Here is a 21,300-nt window from a genome sequence, read left to right as displayed (position 1 = left end):
CATCGAGAGACCAATAGAAAGGGAGTTTTCAACCGCAAAAACACATTGTGTGTGAACCAGCTCTAAAAGTATCGTAACATTAGTCCTTATGACTTATGTCACATGATACACTCTGAAAAAAAAGATTTTTTGATGTTCTGTTAACAAAGATTATTGGAGTATGTTTTACAAAAAATATTATTTCAGTCTAAAATCAGGTTTAATTCAATGTGTTACTTGTCATTATTTGCTAAATTTACTTCGAGTTTTTGAGTGAAAATTGTTTCAGCCTCAAATTTAAGTCTCAGCTTCATTACTGCTCAATCTCATTCGTGCTTGCGAATAGGAAGATTTTGCATGAACAATACATTGAATTTCCGTCTTTTCTAGTAACAAAACTATGAAAAGGCTTCAGAAGACATGAAAAAATAAAGAAATTGCACAAACAGTTAATAGGAACTAGGAACTTTGATAAATAGACACAAGACACAAGGCACATAAAAAATAGACACAAGGCACATAAAAAATGCAGTATTGTTGCGCATTTGACAAACGTTTGACTTGGTTTGAAATGCAAAAGCCGAAAAGCTTCTGAAATGCTTTCCACCAAAACCCTCTGAGACACATGAAACAGAATATTTTAATAGAAAAATACATTTATTTATACAGGGGTTCACAAACCAGGAGACCTGAAAGAAAATGTGATGCTGGGAAAGGTCTATAAAAGGTTCAAACTGGAAAACTGATTTTCCCAGAAGACAGAATGACTCTTAAATAGTTGTGTGTGTAATTCACATAAGAGTGTGTTTATGTGCTGCTTAGTAGTTAGTCAAATGACGAAGTGTTTCCATGTAAAACTGCACATTTGTGAATCTATCAGGCCTAAAAAAACAAGCAAACACCACGATATGATGCTGCAGGGTGACGTAATTGTTATAGTCATGCTGTCGACGAAATCTTTATCGTCTTTGGTTTGAACGAGTCTTAACGCTGCTTGTAGTGAATAAGATGAGGACAATTAAAAAGTGCATAAAATGCGATAATCGTTTTCGCTCAGCCCCAGTTAGCATGTCATATTTAAAGGGGTCATGAACTGGATTGCTTTATTATTTTATAATGTTGCCTGGGGTGCCCTTATAATGTTAGTATGATTTTTACATCAAAAATTGTCATAATTTATAAATAAAAGCCATTTTTCCAAGCCTCATTTCAGCTTCAGATCTGAACGCTCCGTTTTAAGGGGCGTGTCTGCTGTGAGACTGCAATGCAAACGCCCACTGCTGTGATTGGCTGACATGCTTGCATATGAAATAGCTAGTATTACAGGAACTCTCTCGAAAACTTTTACTACGTTTTTACTATTACAGCTATCGAGATTAACACATCATGAAAAGTATCGTTTAAAGCATTATATTTAAATCTATTCCATCACATGAAAGGTTGCAGCATGATGAGCACTGAGCAGATGACAGACAGTCTGTTGATCGCGTGAATAAAGATCTTATCATTGCAACGCAATTTTTGCACTCTCACAAATGCTTACACCAAATCACAATGCAAACATGATGTGAATACACAGTAACAGCTTCGTTGTGTAGTGTAACAGTGTCATTATTTCATCACGAGTTTGGTAAGTGTCCAGATAAGCTCTCGCGGCTCGCGCTGTGCTGTTTGATTGACAGCTTGGGCGATTGGAAAGGGATCGTTCTTTGATCGCTTTCTGTATATAATTTAATAATTAGTTATTATTTTTTTCATAATACTACGAGAAATTATGTGAAGTTGATCGTTTAGTCACTGATGCATAAACAGTATTTAACGATTTTAAGAGAAAGATATCTGAACTTGAATAATTACACATCGGAAATCACTGATCGCAGATCAGGCATTAGAGTACACATGGTTACTTACATGTTGCTGGCAGATCCGTCGGGAAATTGTGCTGATTGACTGATTTAATAAAGTTTAACCATGCTAGCCTGGAATCCGAAGGAAGCTTATGCAGACTGTCTTCTTGCACAACCAGGCACTGCACAATATTTAGTAAACCGCATGTTTATTGCTTGGAAGTAGCTCGATCCGGTTTAGCAATTATCATGTCCTATGTTATTTAGCATGTTTGGGCGAATCGGTGGGCGGGGCTAAACAGTGTTGAAGTAGGAGTTGATCTACTTTTGTGGAGGCGGTGTTTTATCCTCTTTGACGTCATTGTTCCCCACTTTGAAAAACGAGTCGTTTGCTGAGCCTGATGTCTATAAAAGCTTTTATTGGACTAACAAGGTAGTTTTCAGTTCTGAAACTTCCAGGATATTATTATAGTATGATGATCTCTTATATGTCAAAAGCTCAAGGAAAATTTGATTTCTCAGTTCATCACCCCTTTAAACTGCCATTACACAAGAATCTCGTTCGTTGCCGAGCGATGTGCACATAGGCGTAATTTGCGGGTGGGACGGCTGGGACATGTCCCAACCACTTTTGAAACATATAATACAAATAAATAAAACATCTCCAGTTAACTAGCAGAGAATTCATTTTGTTCGTTCGTTTGTTAAATAAGAGGCGATCTAGCGCTTAAATGTGTTGTTTCTGAAATCAAGTGATCAAAGTGCTCGTTGCCGCTGCGATCAGTGGCGTGGATACTGTGTTCTCTTGTGGCTCGCGCACAGTCTTCACTCGGACGCGTGCTTCAATCCGTTGTGGATACTCTCTATTCATTCCGGTGAAATTACAAAACAAAATGCACACAAACGTGTCCCTGCCTGATGTACAACCACTGATAAACATAATCGGTTTTGATGAGAAAAGAAAAAAACCTATATGAGTGCGGATTAAAACCAAAACCTCTGACACGCTTGGCAAAAGTTCCGCCACTGGACCATTTAAATTCATGCTTTATTTTGTCGGATCTATGTATTTATTCACGTGAAAATTCTCGCCACTAACAACATATATTAGACCTCATTAAACGACAAATTAAACCCAATGTACTATTTAAATCGACTGCTGAACATCGTAATGTTATTGTACATACATCTGATTTATGATTCAGCATTGTGTTAGCAATGTCCCACCCACTTTTTAAAACAAAGTTACGCCACTGGATGTCCAAAAAAAAAAAAACGAAAAATGGACGGCAAGAGCGTCAAGCATCAGGTGAAGAAATCTTTCGAGATGGCTTCCACGAAATTCGGAGCTGACATCATGATCCCAATTGTGCAGAGGACTGTAAAAATGGAGAACGCCATAAGGCACAAACGATCGATCACCGCCGCCGCGAACTTCCATTCGTTACACACATTCTCGTCCTCGTCCTGGTCGCGAAATCGTTTGGCGATATACCTCACTTCCTCTAGGATTTTGGCCAGTTCCAGTTCCAAAGCCCCACCCACGATGCCTCCACCGACTCCGCCCCTGATTCCAGCCCCGCCCCCTAGCGACGGCAGCGTCGACCCCGGCAACTGCACGTCTTCCTCAGTGGACGCCACGAGACGCCCGCAGAGCACACCGTCGTGAGAAGCGTAATGGACGCCCTCCATCCCTCTGAAGCCGATGTACAGCATGTTCCCGCTGACAGACTGCAGCGCCCCCTGGCTGACCGACAGATCCACGCTCGACACACTCCCACGCCGGGGATGTTTGTTGTGACACGCCAGACGGATCCGGTCCTCGCCGGGCCGGCGCATGCGGAGAAACCAAGCGCACCAGTTCAGGAGGAGAACGCGGGTCTAGATGAGAAAACATAAGCATGAACAGCCGTGTTTCCACCGAAATTACCACCGAAATTACCCGGAACAACAGGGGCTTTCGCACTGGAGGAACCTTTTCATTAGCCGTGTTTCCTCCGCAGGAACTTTGGCATGTGTTTCCACCGCAGGAACCAGGGTCTAGATGAAGCTCCGGGTAAATATTCCCCCCTCCGAAAGTCCCTGATGCGAGGTAGTACTTTTTCAAAGTTCAGGAACTTTCAGGGTTGGACTTGGGCGCTGAACATGCTGATTGGTCGAGTTCATGCCGCATTTTGATTGGTTGACTCCACGCAGTATTTTATTTCAACCAACATCTGTTGCGTTGCTTGCAGTAACAGTTGTTTGCTATTCGAATCAACAATGGAGTTTAAAAAATACGACCAATGGACCGACGACGAGGATCAGGCTTTATAAAGCTTAAATTCAGAGGATGAATTCCAGTTGCTGCTTGCGATAATCATAAATCATAGTTGCTAAGATCAGATGGATCCAGATTTGCTGCTTAAAAAAGACCCATCTGATCTGAGTAACTACAGACCTATTTCGAAACTGCCATTCTTCGAAAGTATTGGAGAAAGCTGTTTTAAATCAGTTATCCCCTTACTTAATTGAGAATAATATATTCGATCCGTTTCAGTCTGGCTTTAGATGTAAGCATAGCACTGAATCGGCCTTGTTAAGAGTGGTAAACGACTTGTTGCTATTTGTGGGTTCTGGAAATGCAGTTCTGATATTGTTGGATTTAAGTGCAGTGTTTGATACAGTGGATCACTGCATTCTTTTGAACAGGTTAAAAACCGAGGCTGGTCTCTGTGATTCAGCCATAGAGTGGTTTGAGTCCTGTTTCTCTGAGAGGAGCTTCTCTGTGGAGATGGGTCAGTTTCATTCATCGCCTGCTTCTGTTACGGATGGAGTACCGCAAGGCTCTATTTTGGGCCCGATTTTATTTTCGCTCTATAGACCAATTTCGAGCCGACGTCACAGTAACGTTACGGCGTTAACTGGTGGCAAAACAAAGGGAAAATTGGAGGCGGCCAATACAAACCAGCACAGATTCGGCTACATAATAAGGAGCTTAAATTATTATTATTGTTATTAAATGTCATCTTGTTGTGTTGTTGGGTGCAAGAATCGACGGAGTACAGGCTCCAATTTGAAATGTTATCGCATAATGTTTTCTAAATGATTGTGATTATTTGTGAATCATCTATGATTGTATACATTGTTTTGATTGATTGTGACTAGACTTTTTGAAGAACCTGGTAAGAAAGTGTAACGTTAATCAAATACATAGTTAAAAAATGAATATGCTGTATCTGGAATTTTTATTTCTAGAAAATATTCACATCATTAAAATTGCACCATAATGTCACTCTTTACATTGTCGTCGTCTTGGTGCTGGCTAGGCAGAACTGCGGATCGTAGGCTACCACACAAGTCTTGTGACCATTTAGTACAGTTATAGGCATCTAAATATGTATATGCCCTCAGTTTCTCTTTACCCTCAGTTTCTCTATCAGGTCGGTGTAGAAGTCAGGCCGCTCAACCGGAGGTAGCGTTAACGTTAATCCTGTCAGATCGTCCATCCATTGAATGAGCGTGTATGCCGGGTCAGCCTATCTGGGATGTCCGTTAAAATTAACTTTTGCAAATAACAATCGCGGTCCTGGACAGTGAGTGACCTTGCACATTAAGATAAAATCGGATTTTCTCCAGTCATTGTTAAAAAACAAGCTAACAAAACTTGCAAACTAACGTTAGTGAAGCGGCCAGAGGGATCGTTCTGCCTCCACCTAAGCTCCGCCCACAAAAAAACGTCACCATGTTTACCAACTGAAAAGGGGTCTATATGCTCCCTCTTAGTTACATTTTTGAATCTCACAAGGTCTCACATTTATGCCGATGATACCCAGTTGTACATGTCAATAAAACCTGGGTCTAAGTCCCTGTCTGATTTATTAGCCTGTGTAAATGACATTAAAGGAGAACTCCGGTCAATTTTAACATTGAGCTCATTTTTTTGTAAATTTGGAGTGCTGTCAGTACAGAGAACAACGCCATGTTATCCTCTTTTTAAAATTTGCACCCTGTTGACTTCAATGGGGCAAGTTTTAAACCTGCTTTTAGCCTCTTAACATCCTTGATGTGTCATTACAAGTGCACAGGTCATGTGAGTGATTCCTTCAGAGTGAACACGAGTGAATCTGACTGCAGTAGATGTGAAAGATATGCATAAAAATGAAGTTATTTCAGCCAGCGCTCATACCTGTATTTACATCCTGTTTTCGGTCGAAGTCCACAGTAGTCGATTGTCGAGTTCTCCACTGTTGCTTAGTTACCTATGATCACGCGCGTGAACTCAACAATCGATTACTATGGACTTCGACCGAAAACAGGATGTAAATACAGGTATGAGCGCTGGCCGAATTAACTTCAAGGTATAGCGGAGGATCTTTCCGAATTTTAGATAAGACCCGCCCTCTCCACTTTTTGAAAAGTTTGATTGATTCACCAGAATGATTGACAATTAGGAGGACCAATAGTATAGGGTACCCACCCGGAAGTAAAAAATCCTCCGCTATACCTTTCATTTTTATTCATATCTTTCACATCTACTGCAGTCAGATTCACTCGTGTTCACTCTGAAGGAATCACTCACATGACCTGTGCACTTGTAATGACACATCAAGGATGTTAAGAGGCTAAAAGCAGGTTTAGTACTTGCCCCATTGAAGTCAACAGGGTGCAAATTTTAAAAAGAGGATAACTCGGTGTAGGCAAGACCGATTTTTGTGGTTGTCCTCTGTACTGACAGCACTCCAAATGTACAAAAAAATGTCAATGTTAAAATTGACCGGAGTTCTCCTTTAAGAGTTGGATGGGTGAAAATGTTCTTCATTTAAATGAAAACAAGACTGAAGTTATTTTATTTGTCTCCCCCCATTTGGTAGACGGCCTGACTTCTACTTTAGGAACTCTGCAAGCGAATATCACTATTGCGTTTGCAACTGGTTAAAAAAATGCTGCAGCTCGCTTCTTAATGGGGAAGAAAAAACATGAGCATATCACCCCTATTTTATCACATTTACATTGCCTACCGGTCAAATACAGCATTGAGTACAAGGTTTTAACTTTTGTATTTAAAGCCTTGCATGGTCTGGCTCCAGTTTATATCTCAGACCTTATTTGTCCATACTCTCCCCGAAGATCTCTTAGATCATCCTCTGACAAATTATTAACCATTCCACTGTCTCGCTTGAAATCTAAAGGTGACAGAGCCTTTTCCGTATTTGGTCCTAAGCTGTGGAATTCATTACCTCAATTTGTTAGGTTATCTTCTTCCTTATATGCATTTAAGTCATCTCTGAAAACTTATCTTTTTTCTCAAGCCTTTTCATAATAGTGTATGTAGTATTAGTATTTTTGTATGACTTATTTTTTTAATGTGTTTTTGTGAAGCACCTTGGTCAGCAGTAATGTTGTTTTTTTTTTGTTTTTTTTTAATTCTTTTTTTATTTTGATTTTACTGGTCCATACATTACAATCAATGATAATACCTGGCATACTTCTCATTAAGCCATCTGCAAATGTACATTAATAACCCATAAAAAAATAAAAAAATAAAATAAAAAGCATCACAGGCTCGGTAGGTAGTACTAAAGTAAGCAAGGACCCAATAGGCTTTCATTCTACATTACATATGCATAATCATTTTTAGACATAGTAAAATCAAAACGAGAACTAAAACAAACATGGGATAAACCTCAATGACTCGCAAAGCCCTCTTCCGAGGGGGAATAAAGGAAAAGAGAAAAAAACAAAAAACACCGAAATCCATTTTAAACAAAAGATGGTCGTAATGGAGTGATATACGTTATCCATCTTTCCCATCTTTTCAAAAAAGTCCCTTGTTGCAATCAGCAGTAATGTTGTTTTAAGGTGCTATATAAATAAAAGTGACCTTGACCTTGACTTTGACCTTGACCTTGTGGGAACTGTAAAGTAGCGCGCAGTCCTCCGTCACCAGATTAATTTGCCTAATCTTCCCAGTACTTTAGACCGCGGTGGAAACGCAGACAGCAACGGGTCTGGGGGGGCATTTTTTAAACTCCATTGTTGATTCGAATAGTAAACAACTATTACTGCGGGCACCGTCCACAACAGATGGTGGTTGAAATAAAATGCGGCATGAACTCGACCAATCAGCATGCTCAGCGCCCAAGTCCCACCCCTGAAAGGTCCTGAACTGACTCTCTGAGGGGGAAATATTTACCTGGAGCTTCATCTAGACCCTGGTTCCTGCGGTGGAAACACACCACAAAGTTCCTGGGGAAAGTTCCTGCGGTGGAAACGCGACTAATGAAGTAACGATCTCATCCATGCAAATACTACTGTGTTTCGTGATTAGTTTGTTTGAGCACTATTTGCATAACTCAAAGATTCGCTGAGTCAATATGACTGAATCAATGCAGGTGACTCATCATAATGCTGTAGGGATTTCTGGAGGCGTACGCGGCTTTCCTCCTAATTGGTGCTTGAATATTCATTGTCATTCTACACAACAAGGCCTGACAAATATTATTCAAGCAAAAATGGAAATTAATATTTCATGTTGGCTAGGTTAAGAGTGTGCCTAGAAAACAGATTTGCACAAAGTTTTGTTTCCTAGTGTCCAGTCTCATGCATTTGTTATGAATCGATTCTGATTCACATCACACGTAGAATGAGGCGACCGGTGCTCGGAAAGACACTTTAACCTTCAACACTTTTAGTGCAGAGTGAGAGAGACTGTTGTAACTTTACTTTTATTATATATATATATATATATACATAACAATAACATTAAGCATATATACAGTAGCCCCCAGAAGTATTTGGACATTTAATTCACAATTTATAATATATTAATAATGTATGGAATAAAAACTAAATACTAAGAAAAAAAATTGAATAAATAAATAAATATATTTGTAAATAAATAAAATAATGATAATATAATAATATAAATATTATATTAAATGTACTATAATAAAATTTATTATAATAATTTATATAATAATAAATCATTTTTTATTTATTTTTGTAGCAAAAACTAAAAATACACAATTAAAAATATAGCAGTAATGTATTAAATAAAAATGAAAAAAGCAAACAAACAAATAAAAATGGGATAAATAAATCAATGCTTTAGTAATGTAAAGCTTTTGTAGCAAATGTTTTAAATGTATTACTAAAAATATATTAATAATGTATGAAACAAAGTACTAAATAAAAAGTGAAAAACTAAAAAACTTACAAACAAATAACTAATAAATAAACAATAACCAAAATTTAAAATTAAATAAAAAAATAATAAAAACTGTGATAAATTAACAAACAAACAAATAAATAAATGCTTTGGTAAGATAAAGCTTAAGTAGCAAAAATACACACAAAATTAAAATATTTGAATAATGTATTAAGTAAGAAAATGAAATAAAAAGCTAAACAAACAAACAAATACATATATAAAAATAAAAATAAAAATGGGATGGGATAATACAAAAATAAAAGCTTCAGTAATGTAAAGCTTTTGTAGAAAAATTTAAAATACACAAAAAATAGATTAATAATGTATGAAATAAAATACTAAATAAAATGTGAAACAAACAAGTAAATAACTTACTAATAAAAAAATAATAAACTAAATAAAAAATTAAAGTAAAAAAATGTCAACTTAAATAAATGTAGCAAAAAGTAAAAAAATACATGCACAATTGAAAATATATTAATAATGAAATATAAACAAAACACAAAAAAGAGAAGAAAAATTAAACAAAAAAAGAAAAATCAGTTTGAAAAATCAGTTACCCATCGTGGCATCTTGGCTCCGTCGGGATCGTGATAGTGATACTGCAACACCAGGACTGTAGCGATGACTGACAGACCCACAATCACCATGGTGGTCGCAAAATATTGAGCTGAAACACACACACACACACTGAATCCACTACAATCCCTGCATGTAGATGAAGCATTCATGAGATCTTCAGCGGTGTGTGTCTGAGCTGTGAGAAAACACACTGTGCCATTACAGAACGTCAAGCTTCAGTAAACCCAATCTAATCTGATCCCGAACCCTCGAGAATCTCTCAGTCCGGCACATTTCAATAAAAGAGTCACGGTAAAATGACTCATTATTGTCATAGTAGGTGAGGTGGAAATATTCAGTTAATAATAATAACTCAAATTTGCATCTGTGACTCACACGATTCCATCATGTGATGCTGTTTTTTTGGTTCTAAAAGTGTCAAACTAATTTTATATCTTATTTTATTTGTATTTACTATTTACTTTTTTTAGTTTGCAAGTTTTGCAACCCTGTTATAACTTACATTTCTAAGCAAATGCAAGCAGGAAAATTCATATATCAAATATCAAAATGCAGGACTATATACAGTAGAATACAGATTTACCATAAATAAAGATATCCAACATTTGATGCATTTGAAATTAGGTTATTTTTATGTGATGTTAATTTCATATTTATGGCTGTTATTGCTTTTGAAATAAAGTCGCATGACTCCATTAATGCAAAGTGCCAACAGCATGAACATCACTAAAGTCAAACAGATTCTAGACAAGCTTGGTTAAAAAAACATGTGAAATGGTCTTTTCTGTGAGGTTATTGGGTGGGTTTTCCCTCTGTGACGGTGTGTTAGTGAACAGACAGATAACATGTCAGGGCCGTTTCAGGGTGAATGATTGCACTGGTTTCTAACAGGCCCGTTCGTGAATGATAAACAACCATGAATGTTCATTCAGGGTCTCTAAAGAAGCGTCCATCATTTCTCTCCATCTGTGCCACTCATTACCATCTGCCCCGCCCCCTCGCTGTGATTGACAGCTCCACTCACCAATCAGAGGCACTGAATCTGACGTGGCTGGCATGATCTCAGCCACCAGGAGCATGAAGACAGTGAGCGACAGCAACACTGTGATTCCTGTCATAAAACAGCAGAAAAACACTTTAATATCTGCATTCATTGCATGCTCCTGCAAAACTATTCTATATTAACGCATATTAAATAAGTATTAATTGGACAAGTTAATTGTAAGTTTCTGAATTTCTCTAGGCTAACTCTTAGCAGCCTACAATTAGATTAATTAAAAATAGTTATAGTTTACTGCAATTATTAGGAATCAGTGTTCTAATATTATATTTAATTATACACATACACACACAGTATAATGCTTTGTATATATTGTATAAAAAGAAATATCATTATTTTATATTTACTCGTTGACGTATCCCACAATGCCATGCGCTGGATTCCCATTTCAAACAAACCGGAAACAGTATCGAATGTGCTTTTTAAACATCTACTAAAAACATTATTTGAGCAAAAAGTTGACCCAAAACTCAATAAAATTATTTAATATTATCATAGCATAATGCATACTCATATACGCATTATACAGTACAGACTTCGCAGTATGCACTACACTGGTATTCTAGATGGAGCCACTGTCTTTTAAATGCTATAATGCGATACAGAAAGTCAAGGGATGCAGCACACACACACACACACACACACAGAACTAAGACACCATGAAATTAAAGACACACACTGAGCATTAGACGCTCTTGTATTGTAAAATCAGCAGTTCTCGTTTGCTGAATTCAAACCCATTTATCAGCAAGAGCAGACTTTCCTCAGGAGAGACATCTGAGAAGAAGCAAACTTCATTTAGTCTAATACTACTCATATTAAAGAGGTGTGTCTGCATGTCATGCGTCTCACCCAGCGATATCTTCTCCCCGGAGTCGGCGGGCAGCAGAAACACCAGAAGCGCGAGAGTGGAGATGAGCACGCATGGGATCAGGAGGTTGAGCCCGTAGTAAAGCGTTCTCCTCCTCATGACCACGGTGAAGGTGACGTCAGGGTACGGCTCCTTACAGCAGTCGTAGAACTTCTCATTCCTCCTGCCTGGAACCTCTACAACACACACACACACACACACACACACACACACACAGGTCAGAAAACCAAGCAACTGCATAGCAACACCCAGTCACCCCGATAACACCCTAGCAACACCCCGTCAACGTCTCTAACACCCTAGCAACTGCATAGCAACACCCTATCAACCTCCCATAAAACCTTAGTAACTGCATAGCAACACCCTGTCAACCCCCATCACACCCTAGCAACTGCATAGCAACACCCTATCAACCTCCAATAACACCTTAGCAACTGCATAGCAACACCCTGGTAACCACCCATAAAACCCTAGCAAACCAATAGCAACACCCTGGCAACCCCCCCATAACAACCTAGCAGCCACAAAGCAACCTGTCAACCCCCATAACATCTTAGCAACTGCATAGCAACACCCTGTCAACCTCCCATAACACATTAGCAACACCCTGTCAATCCCCCTCCCAATAACACCCTAGTAACTGGATAGCAACACCCTGGCAACCACCCATAAAACCCTAGCAAACCAACAGCAACACCCTGTCAACCTCCCATAACACCCTAGCAGCTGCATGGCAACACCCATTCAACCCCATAACACCTTACAAACTGCCTAGCAACACCCTATCAACCTCCATAACACTCTAGCAGCCACATAGCAACAACCTGTCAACCCCTAAAACACCTTAGCAACTGCATAGCAACACCCTGGTAACCACCCATAAAACCCTAGCAAACCAATAGCAACACCCTGGCAACCCCCCCATAACAACCTAGCAGCCACAAAGCAACCTGTCAACCCACATAACATCTTAGCAACTGCATAGCAACACCCTGTCAACCTCCCATAACACATTAGCAACACCCTGTCAATCCCCCTCCCAATAACACCCTAGTAACTGGATAGCAACACCCTGGCAACCACCCATAAAACCCTAGCAAACCAACAGCAACACCCTGTCAACCTCCCATAACACCCTAGCAGCTGCATGGCAACACCCATTCAACCCCCATAACACCTTACAAACTCCCTAGCAACACCCTATCAACCCCCATAACACTCTAGCAGCCACATAGCAACAACCTGTCAACCCCTAAAACACCTTAGCAGCCGCATAGCAACAGTCTGGCAACCACTCATATAATTCTAGCAACTGCATAGCAACAACATGTCAACCCCCATAACACCCGAGAAACTGCATAGCAACACCTAGGATTAAACAAACAGAACAGAATCAAGCACAACAAAATCAAAGACAACAGAATCAAATACAAAACACTCAAAAAAAAAAAAAAAAAAAATCATACATAACAGAATCAAACAACATCAAGGAATCAAACAGAACTGAATCAAACACAATCATAACCAACAAAATTTAAACACAAATGAATAAAACACAACAGAATCAAAGAGTCAAACACAACAGATTCTGTATTTATCGCTAAAGGATCGACTTTCATTGAATGTTATCAATAAACTTACTACAGGAAACCATTCATTTTTTAGGTCAGGTTTGGCTTTTTTTAATGCGTTTTCAGAAATATTGTTTGTATGAGAACAGAAATCATGCCCGTCAGGATCTGTAGATCAGAAGGTCTGTGTGATTTGACCGCTCTCCTACACATGTGAGGGGATTTATTCTCCCAAAGGTACTGTGCGCATCACTTTCAATTACATGAAGGCCACGGCCCATTGGTCAGAGTTCCATCCAATCAGCAGCCTCGATCAGACCATCACTGACCATCACTGAAACCAGAACCACCAGCCAAACATCATACGAAGATATTTCTTAAGATTCCTGATCCAAGCCTGAGGATTATAATAATGATGTCCCCATGTCTAATCTTCATGCATGTGCTTTATGAGGGCAGCTAATTATTTTTCTGATCATTTATGCAAACTCTCTACAGCTTCTGGCGCTCATAATCTGCACAAATAATGTTCTGGAAGACAGAAATGTCATATACATATCAGGGCATCTTGTGAAATACTGACTATTTATTTACAGATGAATGATTTCACATGCAGTTATGAGGGAAATCTCTGCTTCATCTTTGTGTGCGTGTATGAAATTATGCATGACAGATGCTATTATGTAAAACTTGTTTGTTTCCATCCAGTGTTTCTGAACATCTGCCTCAAATCACACGTCTCACCTAAAACCAACTAATAAAAAAAACATAATATGAACAAAATTATTTACATGAATTGGCTAAATGAAAATTAGATATGTTGAAGTTGTAGTAAAATTACTCAAACTGAAATAATGTAAATCAAAACTAAATAGACATTTAGAAACTAATAAAAAGTACAAAATACAACAAAATTATTAAAACTGTAAAATTAAAATTTCGTTTATTTTAAGTTTAAGAAATAAAATGAGTAAAAACACAACAAAATTATTAAAATCGTATAACTAAAATCCAAATAAATCGTTTAGTTTAAGCTGAAGTAATACAATTACTTAAAGTAAAACTGAAATAAAAATGTATAAAAAACAATTATACTTTAAAAGACTAATACAAATGACAAAAAAACAACATTATTAAAACTGTAAAACTATACTTAAAATATCATTTTAGTTTAGTTTAAGCTGAAGTAATAAAATTATTAAAACTAAAACTTTTAAAAAACTAGTAAAAAAAAAGACAAAACAACAAAATTATTGAAACTATGAAAATGGAAAATATACTAAATTAAAACTAGTAAAAATATTAATAAATACTATAATAATAATAATACATTAATAATAACTGTTATAGACAGTGTACAGTAATATCATGTGTCTTAGGGCATTTACCATGGTACCAGCATGGTATTTTTTGCATTGTGTTAGATTATCACATAAATACGGAAGAGGATTAGGGCCAAGCAATAATAAAAAAATAAAACCATCTCGAGAATTAAGTCGTTGTGTTTCAAGAAAAAACTCGTTAAATTTCGAGAAAAAAGTCGAAATACAATCTTGAGAATAAATACATTAAATTTAGAGAATAAAGTCGTTAAATTTCGAGAAAAAAGTTGAAATAATCGTGAGAATAAACTCATTAAATTTAGAGAATAAAGTAATACAATTTAACGAGTTTTTTTCTCGAAACACAATGACTCTATTCTCAATATTTAATGAGTTTATTCTCAAGATTGTATTTCGAGTTTAATTTCGCATTATAATGACTTTAATCTCGAGATGGTTTTATTTTTTTATTATTGCTTGGCCCTAATCCTCTTCCGTACATGATTGTTAAAGATTCATGTTAAAGATTCAGCATGACTGTGTGAAACTCACCAACCAGATCCCATTCCCCGTTGGCGATGTATCCGGTGATGTCGGCCTCCAACATTTGCAGGTCCAGAGACCATCCGCCGTACGTCCACGAGCCGAACTTCAGATCGCAGCGCTGGACGTCGAACGGGAACCAGCGCACGTCGATGTAGCACGTGCTCTTAAAGATCCCTGAACAAGTCAAGTCAGCTTTACTTCAACACACAGCGATGCCACTGAAGAACCTTTCAGGCAAATCTCTTAAAAGAACCAGTTTCTTAAGAACACTTACCTTTCCTCGGGTCTCATTTATTTATTTTTTAATTTTTTTTCAAATGTAGTGTTCATCAGAGGGATCCAAGACACTAGGAATTTTGTTGCACTTGAACCACGAATACACACACACACAACATTTTTTTTTAAAGGATTCGAGGAGTTTTGTGGTTGAAATTTTAAAAAGTAACAAATCCTTCCCTCACTGGTCAATTTGACCCCCTTAGGAATGAATGGAATGCGAGGAATGCTTCAGTACACATAGAAAAACCTAAAAATGCTCAAAATTCAAACTAAAAATGCTAAAACTTTACCAAAAATGTATTTTATAATGTCTCTACATGTGTATCTGAATGCACACTGAAGAGAAATGACTTTAGGACCCAGCGGAACAGCTCATTTGCTCCATATAGAGCTATAAGGCCATCTAGAGTCATGAAATATCATGTTATATTATTATTTTCCACGAGAGGTCTGCAAAAACACCCAATGTAAGATATTTAGAGCTGAATTAACAGGTTTATGCATTAAATTGTGAGTTATTTTGAACTTAAGTTGAAAGAATGTGAGGAATGTGCTTAAATTACTATTTATTTATTTATCGATCAAATCTAGTAATTTAAAGGTAAATAAAATGAAAAAGAACAAAAAATCAAAAAAAAAAAAAAAAAAAAATTGCATTAAAAAATGTAAAAAAATATTATCAAAATGAAATAAAATAAGCTTTATGGACAAAAAAATGAAGTATAATTTTAGGGCTTTGGGTCATTTTGACCCGCGAGGGAAGGATGAGGGTTTAGATAACTAAAGAATCTTTTGTGGAATTGAAAGGTTCTATGGATGTTCAAGGTTTTTCATGGTTCATCAATGCCAATAAAGAACTTTTATGTTTAGGAGTGTATGTTAATCCAAAGCTTAGCCAAAAATAATTCCCCATATATCGGACGAAGACGAAAGACATCTCGTGAAGACATCATCCCTCTGAAGACAAACGCCTGTGAATCTAGTTTGTTCCTCATTACTCTGAGTCTGAAGGCCTTCCACACACATTCTGTACTTTCAGGCTGAGACTCGTATGTGTGTGTGTGTGTGTATTAGTATTGATTTCTGTCAGTGGACAGGTGGCTGCTTCCTCACAGTAATCGAGACGACACACTCTGAGGTGAAAGTGTGTGTTTTCCAGGTGACAGGTGAGTTAAGGTCACCCTGAACCCTGTTAAGTCCACTAGGGATTAATGTCCCCGCCGCTGCCTTCGAATCATGTCACGCGGATCGTGTTTATGAGACGAGCGCACGTGAGCAGCGCAACAATGTGGCAGTGACCTCTGGGAAACTCAGGATTTACTTTGAGCCTTGGCTAGGATGATGAGAATAAATCAGGACAGGCTGGAGACGCGGCGCTGCGGATGGAAGCGGTTTAGCAGATTGACAGAAGTGAGTATAGGTTCATTTTTATAACCTATTAGACCATATTTTGGAACTTTGTGTATTTTGGAACTATGTATTTTGGAACTTTGTGTATTTTGGAACTTCTATATTTTGAAACTATGTATTTTGGAACTTTGTGTATTTTGGAACTTTCTATATTTTGAAACTAGATATTTTGGAACTTTAGGTATTTTGGAACTTTCTGTATTTTGAACCTAGATATTTTGGAACTTTCTGTATTTTGGAACTTTCTGTATTTTGGAACTTTCTATATTTTGAAACTAGGTATTTTGGAACTTTAGGTATTTTGAAACTTTGTATATTTTGGAACTTTCTGTATTTTGGAACTTTAGGTCTTTTGGAACTATACGTATTTTGGAACTTTCTGTATTTTGAAACTATGTATTTTGGAACTTTCTATATTTTGAAAATAGATTTTTGGAACTTTAGGTATTTTGGAACTTTAGGTATTTTGAAACTTTAGGTATTTTGGAACTTTCTATATTTTGAAACTATGTATTTTGGAACTTTCTATATTTTGAAACTATGTATTTTGGAACTTTCTATATTTTGAAAATAGATATTTTGGAACTATGTATTTTGGAACTTTTTATATTTTGAAACCAGATATTTTGGAACTTTAGGTATTTTGGAACTATGTATTTTGGAACTTTACATATTTTGGAACTATGTATTTTGGAACTTTAGATATTTTGGAACTTTAGGTATTTTGGAACTTTGTGTATTTTGGAACTTTGTGTATTTTGGAACTATGTATTTTGGAACTTTAGATATTTTGGAACTTTAGGTATTTTGGAAATTTGTGTATTTTGGAACTATGTATTTTGGAACTTTGTGTATTTTGGAAATTTGTGTATTTTGGAACTATGTATTTTGGAACTTTAGGTATTTTGGAAATTTGTGTATTTTGGAACTATGTATTTTGGAACTTTGTGTATTTTGGAACTTTCTATATTTTGAACCTAGATATTTTGAAACTTTGTGTATTTTGAAACTTTAGGTATTTTGAAACTTTAGGTATTTTGAAACTTTAGGTATTTTGGAACTATGTATTGTGGAACTTATTTTAAATACATTTTTTTTATTTACATTCCCAGGAGGACTTGGAAAGCACGATAACTTAACACACCCACATGAAGACTTTATCTCATCCTCATAACAGGCAGAAATGGTGAGTTTTGTCAGTATTTTACCTGGCGGCAGGTACTGGCAGTATCCAGAAGAGTTGATCAGCACGTTAGTGTGAAATGCGGCGTCAAATCTCTCATCAGCACTGTTAGAAACCAAAGACAAAGAAGAGGCTCAAATATACCAGAGTTTTCTTTTGTGTCACGCTTTGATCACGACATCATTCCAGGGTTATTATCGTTTAATAAAACTAATTCAAATAAAGCTGGAATAAAACGAAATATAAATATTAGTTAAACAACTTAAACTAAATGAAAATTAGAAACATTGCCTGGGCAATAAACTGAAATAAGTTTGAGTTGAAGCTCTAAAATTAATTACTGGAAATAAATAAAAAATCTAAAACTGAATCAAAATAAATTACAGTATTTAAGAAAAAACATAAAACTAACAAAATGACAAAAGCTATAACAAAATGACTAAACATTAAACAAAAATTAACATGAAAACTGAAAATATAAAAAGCAAATTCAAAATATGAATAAAACCAAAATAACACCTTTATAACCTTAATAACACCAAATAATCCTTTATAAAGATAAAACTAAAATAACACTGAATCATTCCCAGATATTAGTATTCCTAATCATAATAAATAAGCACTGCACGTGTCCAAACTTTTGACGGGTCGTGCGGCGGATTGGAAGTGCATCACCTTGCAACTTTAGCAGGACAAACAGAACTATAAACCAGGAGCGGCGCGAGTCTGGAGTCAGCGAAGTAAATCACAGTTATTTAAGAAGCCACAAAACTGCCAAAGATGACAAAGTCACTGACGCCCGAGCGCAGCGATCAGAGAGAGAGAGAGAGAGAGAGAGAGAGAGAGAGAGACAGAGAGACAGAAAGAGAGAGAGAGAGAGATATTCAGCCATGACAGCAATCAAAGGCCAAACCCCTCATTCGCTTAACTTCCTCGCTCTTTTCTGACAGAGATGAAGGGAACATGTGCAAGAAGAGACAAAAGCTGAGATCACATCTTCCACAGTGACATAAAACTATAATCAATGCGGTCTGATCATAAACACTGTAAAGGAGGTAAACAAACCCAGCATTGACCAGCATTCTTCATATCTTCTCGTGTTCACGTCAAGTGTCTTAGCTTGTGTTTAAACTGTGTAATCCAACCGGATGGACATTTTGTAAGCGATTAAAGTAATCATCAATCTTAAAGTATATGTGAAGGTCAAAATAAATGAGAAGTGCTGAGAATTAAAAAAACGGGCAGGTAATTTTCTTTGTAAAGGTTGAGTGAGAAACACATCTCAGTCTTCACTGACTTCCCTTAAATCATTGGATTGGCTATCGCTCCTGAGTCGGGAATTGACAGAAATCCAATAAAGATTTACACACTTTCCGAATTTTAAGCTATTTGATGATGCAACATTTGCACAGACTGAAATTATCATAGCTATTAAATAATATAATTATATCATAATTACATAGTCAACTGACCTGATCCACATTAAAGTTTAAAGAAGTTTTTGCATACAATAATTAAAGAGGACCTATTATGCCCTTTTAGTCTTGAATGTTGATTATTTTCCTCATATTCTCCATTTGTTGCGGCTCCTCTCTTCCCAGTCTGTCAGTAACGCTCTGGGATGTGTTTCCCGTACAACGTCGTATCTCGCTGCTTCATTATCACAGTACGATGCATCGTTGAAGAAACCAATAGCGAGTCTCGACTGTTTCCAGAAACCGTATTGTCGCAAATTAGTCGTTCAACCACGTTGGTTTATGACGTCACGCATGTGGTGGAGTAATAACTTCTTTTAATGAAACTGTTTGAGATCTAATTAATCCGAGATGTTTTGCTATAAATTACAGACATGTCATCTGAGGACTATTTCTCGTTTATCTCAGTATTTTGCTTTATTTCCAGATTCAATCATAGACTCGTTCTTACACTAGAGCTCGTTCACACATGCGCACTCTTCAGAAACAACACTTTAAATCTCTTGACAAACTCAAAGACGTAAATGACATTTGTATGTTAAATAAAAGACACAGGTTGCGCTGAATGTCAGCTTGATTATTTTGCTCAAGATCAGGATTTATTGAGTCCACATGTCATGCAAACAAGAAACTGCTTCTAATCACAGGTCGAGATCTGTTGTTTCAAACACAACTCTGCGATGCTGTTTGCGAATGTTCGTTGGAACGATGGTTTGTTGACTCGATGAACTGCTGATAACGACAGAACTTGCGCCCATAGTTGGCTAACGATGCTTTTGGGAAACGCACCCCTGATTAGTTCCTGTCTCTATGAAGCCCCTCCTCCTGAAAAGCACACTGTGCTCTGATTGGTCAGCTGGAGCACTGTGTTGTGATTGGTCGAGGGGTCTGGGTATTGGGGTCGGGGTTTGGGGTCGGGCTTTGGGGGTCGGGGTTTTGGGGTCGGGCTTTGGGGTCGGGGTTTTGGGGTCGGGGTTTTGGGGTCGGGGTTTGGGGTCGGGGTTTTGGGGTCGGGGTTTGGGATCGGGGTTTGGGTGTCGGGGTTTGGGGTCGGGGTTTTGGGGTCGGGGTTTTGGGGTCGGGCTTTGGGGTCGGGGTTGTGGGGTCGGGGTTTGGGTTTGGGGGTCGGGGTTTTGGGGTCGGGTTTTGGGGTCGGGGTTTGGGATCGGGGTTTGGGGATCGGGGTTTGGGGTCGGGGTTTGGGGGTCGGGGTTTTGGGGTCGGGGTTTGGGGGTCGGGGTTTTGGGGTCTGGGGTTTGGGGGTCGGGGTTTGGCGGTCGGGGTTTTGGGGTCTGGGTTTTGGGGATCGGGGTTTGGGGGTCGGGGTTTTGGGGTCTGGGTTGGGGGTCGGGGTTTTGGGGTCTGGGTTTGGGGGTCGGGGTTTTGGGGTCGGGGTTTTGGGGTCTGGGTTGGGGGTCGGGGTTTTGGGGTCTGGGTTTTGGGGTCGGGGTTTGGGGTCGGGCTTTGGGGGTCGGGGTTTTGGGGTCGGGCTTTGGGGTCGGGGTTTTGGGGTCGGGGTTTTGGGGTCGGGGTTTGGGGTCGGGGTTTTGGGGTCGGGGTTTGGGATCGGGATTTGGGTGTCGGGTTTTGGGGTCGGGGTTTTGGGGTCGGGCTTTGGGGTCGGGGTTGTGGGGTTTGGGTTTGGGGGTCGGGGTTTGGGGGTCGGGGTTTTGGGGTCGGGTTTTGGGGTCGGGGTTTTGGGGTCGGGGTTTGGGGTCGGGGTTTTGGGGTCGGGGTTTTGGGGTCGGGGTTTGGGGTCGGGGTTTTGGGGTCGGGGTTTGGGATCGGGGTTTTGGGGTCGGGGTTTGGGGTCGGGGTTTTGGGGTCGGGGTTTTGGGGATCGGGGTTTGGGGGTCGGGGTTTTGGGGTTGGGGGTCGGGGTTTTGGGGTCTGGGTTTGGGGGTCGGGGTTTTGGGGTCGGGGTTTTGGGGTCTGGGTTGGGGGTCGGGGTTTTGGGGTCGGGGTTTGGGGTCGGGCTTTGGG

At 38.5% G+C, this 21,300-nt stretch overlaps 1 protein-coding gene across 1 annotated transcript in view; it reads right to left on the bottom strand.

Annotated features, from left to right (window-relative positions):
* Window positions 1-601: 601 nt before the first annotated feature.
* LOC307151110 (neuronal acetylcholine receptor subunit alpha-7) overlaps window positions 602-21,300 on the bottom strand; it is a 32,467-nt gene continuing 11,768 nt past the window's right edge. The window contains exons 5-10 of the mRNA XM_079858954.1: window positions 17,868-17,947; window positions 14,977-15,144; window positions 11,513-11,707; window positions 10,625-10,711; window positions 9,579-9,688; window positions 602-3,707 (exon numbers count right to left, since the gene is read on the bottom strand). Coding sequence (XP_079715080.1) covers window positions 3,132-3,707; window positions 9,579-9,688; window positions 10,625-10,711; window positions 11,513-11,707; window positions 14,977-15,144; window positions 17,868-17,947 — 1,216 coding nt within the window. The 3' untranslated portion in view covers window positions 602-3,131. The remainder of the gene's footprint in view (window positions 3,708-9,578; window positions 9,689-10,624; window positions 10,712-11,512; window positions 11,708-14,976; window positions 15,145-17,867; window positions 17,948-21,300) is intronic.

The sequence above is a fragment of the Squalius cephalus genome (genome assembly GCF_949319135.1).
Source record: "Squalius cephalus genome assembly, chromosome: 23".
NCBI lineage: Eukaryota > Metazoa > Chordata > Actinopteri > Cypriniformes > Leuciscidae > Squalius > Squalius cephalus.
This window is presented reverse-complemented; position numbering and strand designations above follow the sequence as displayed.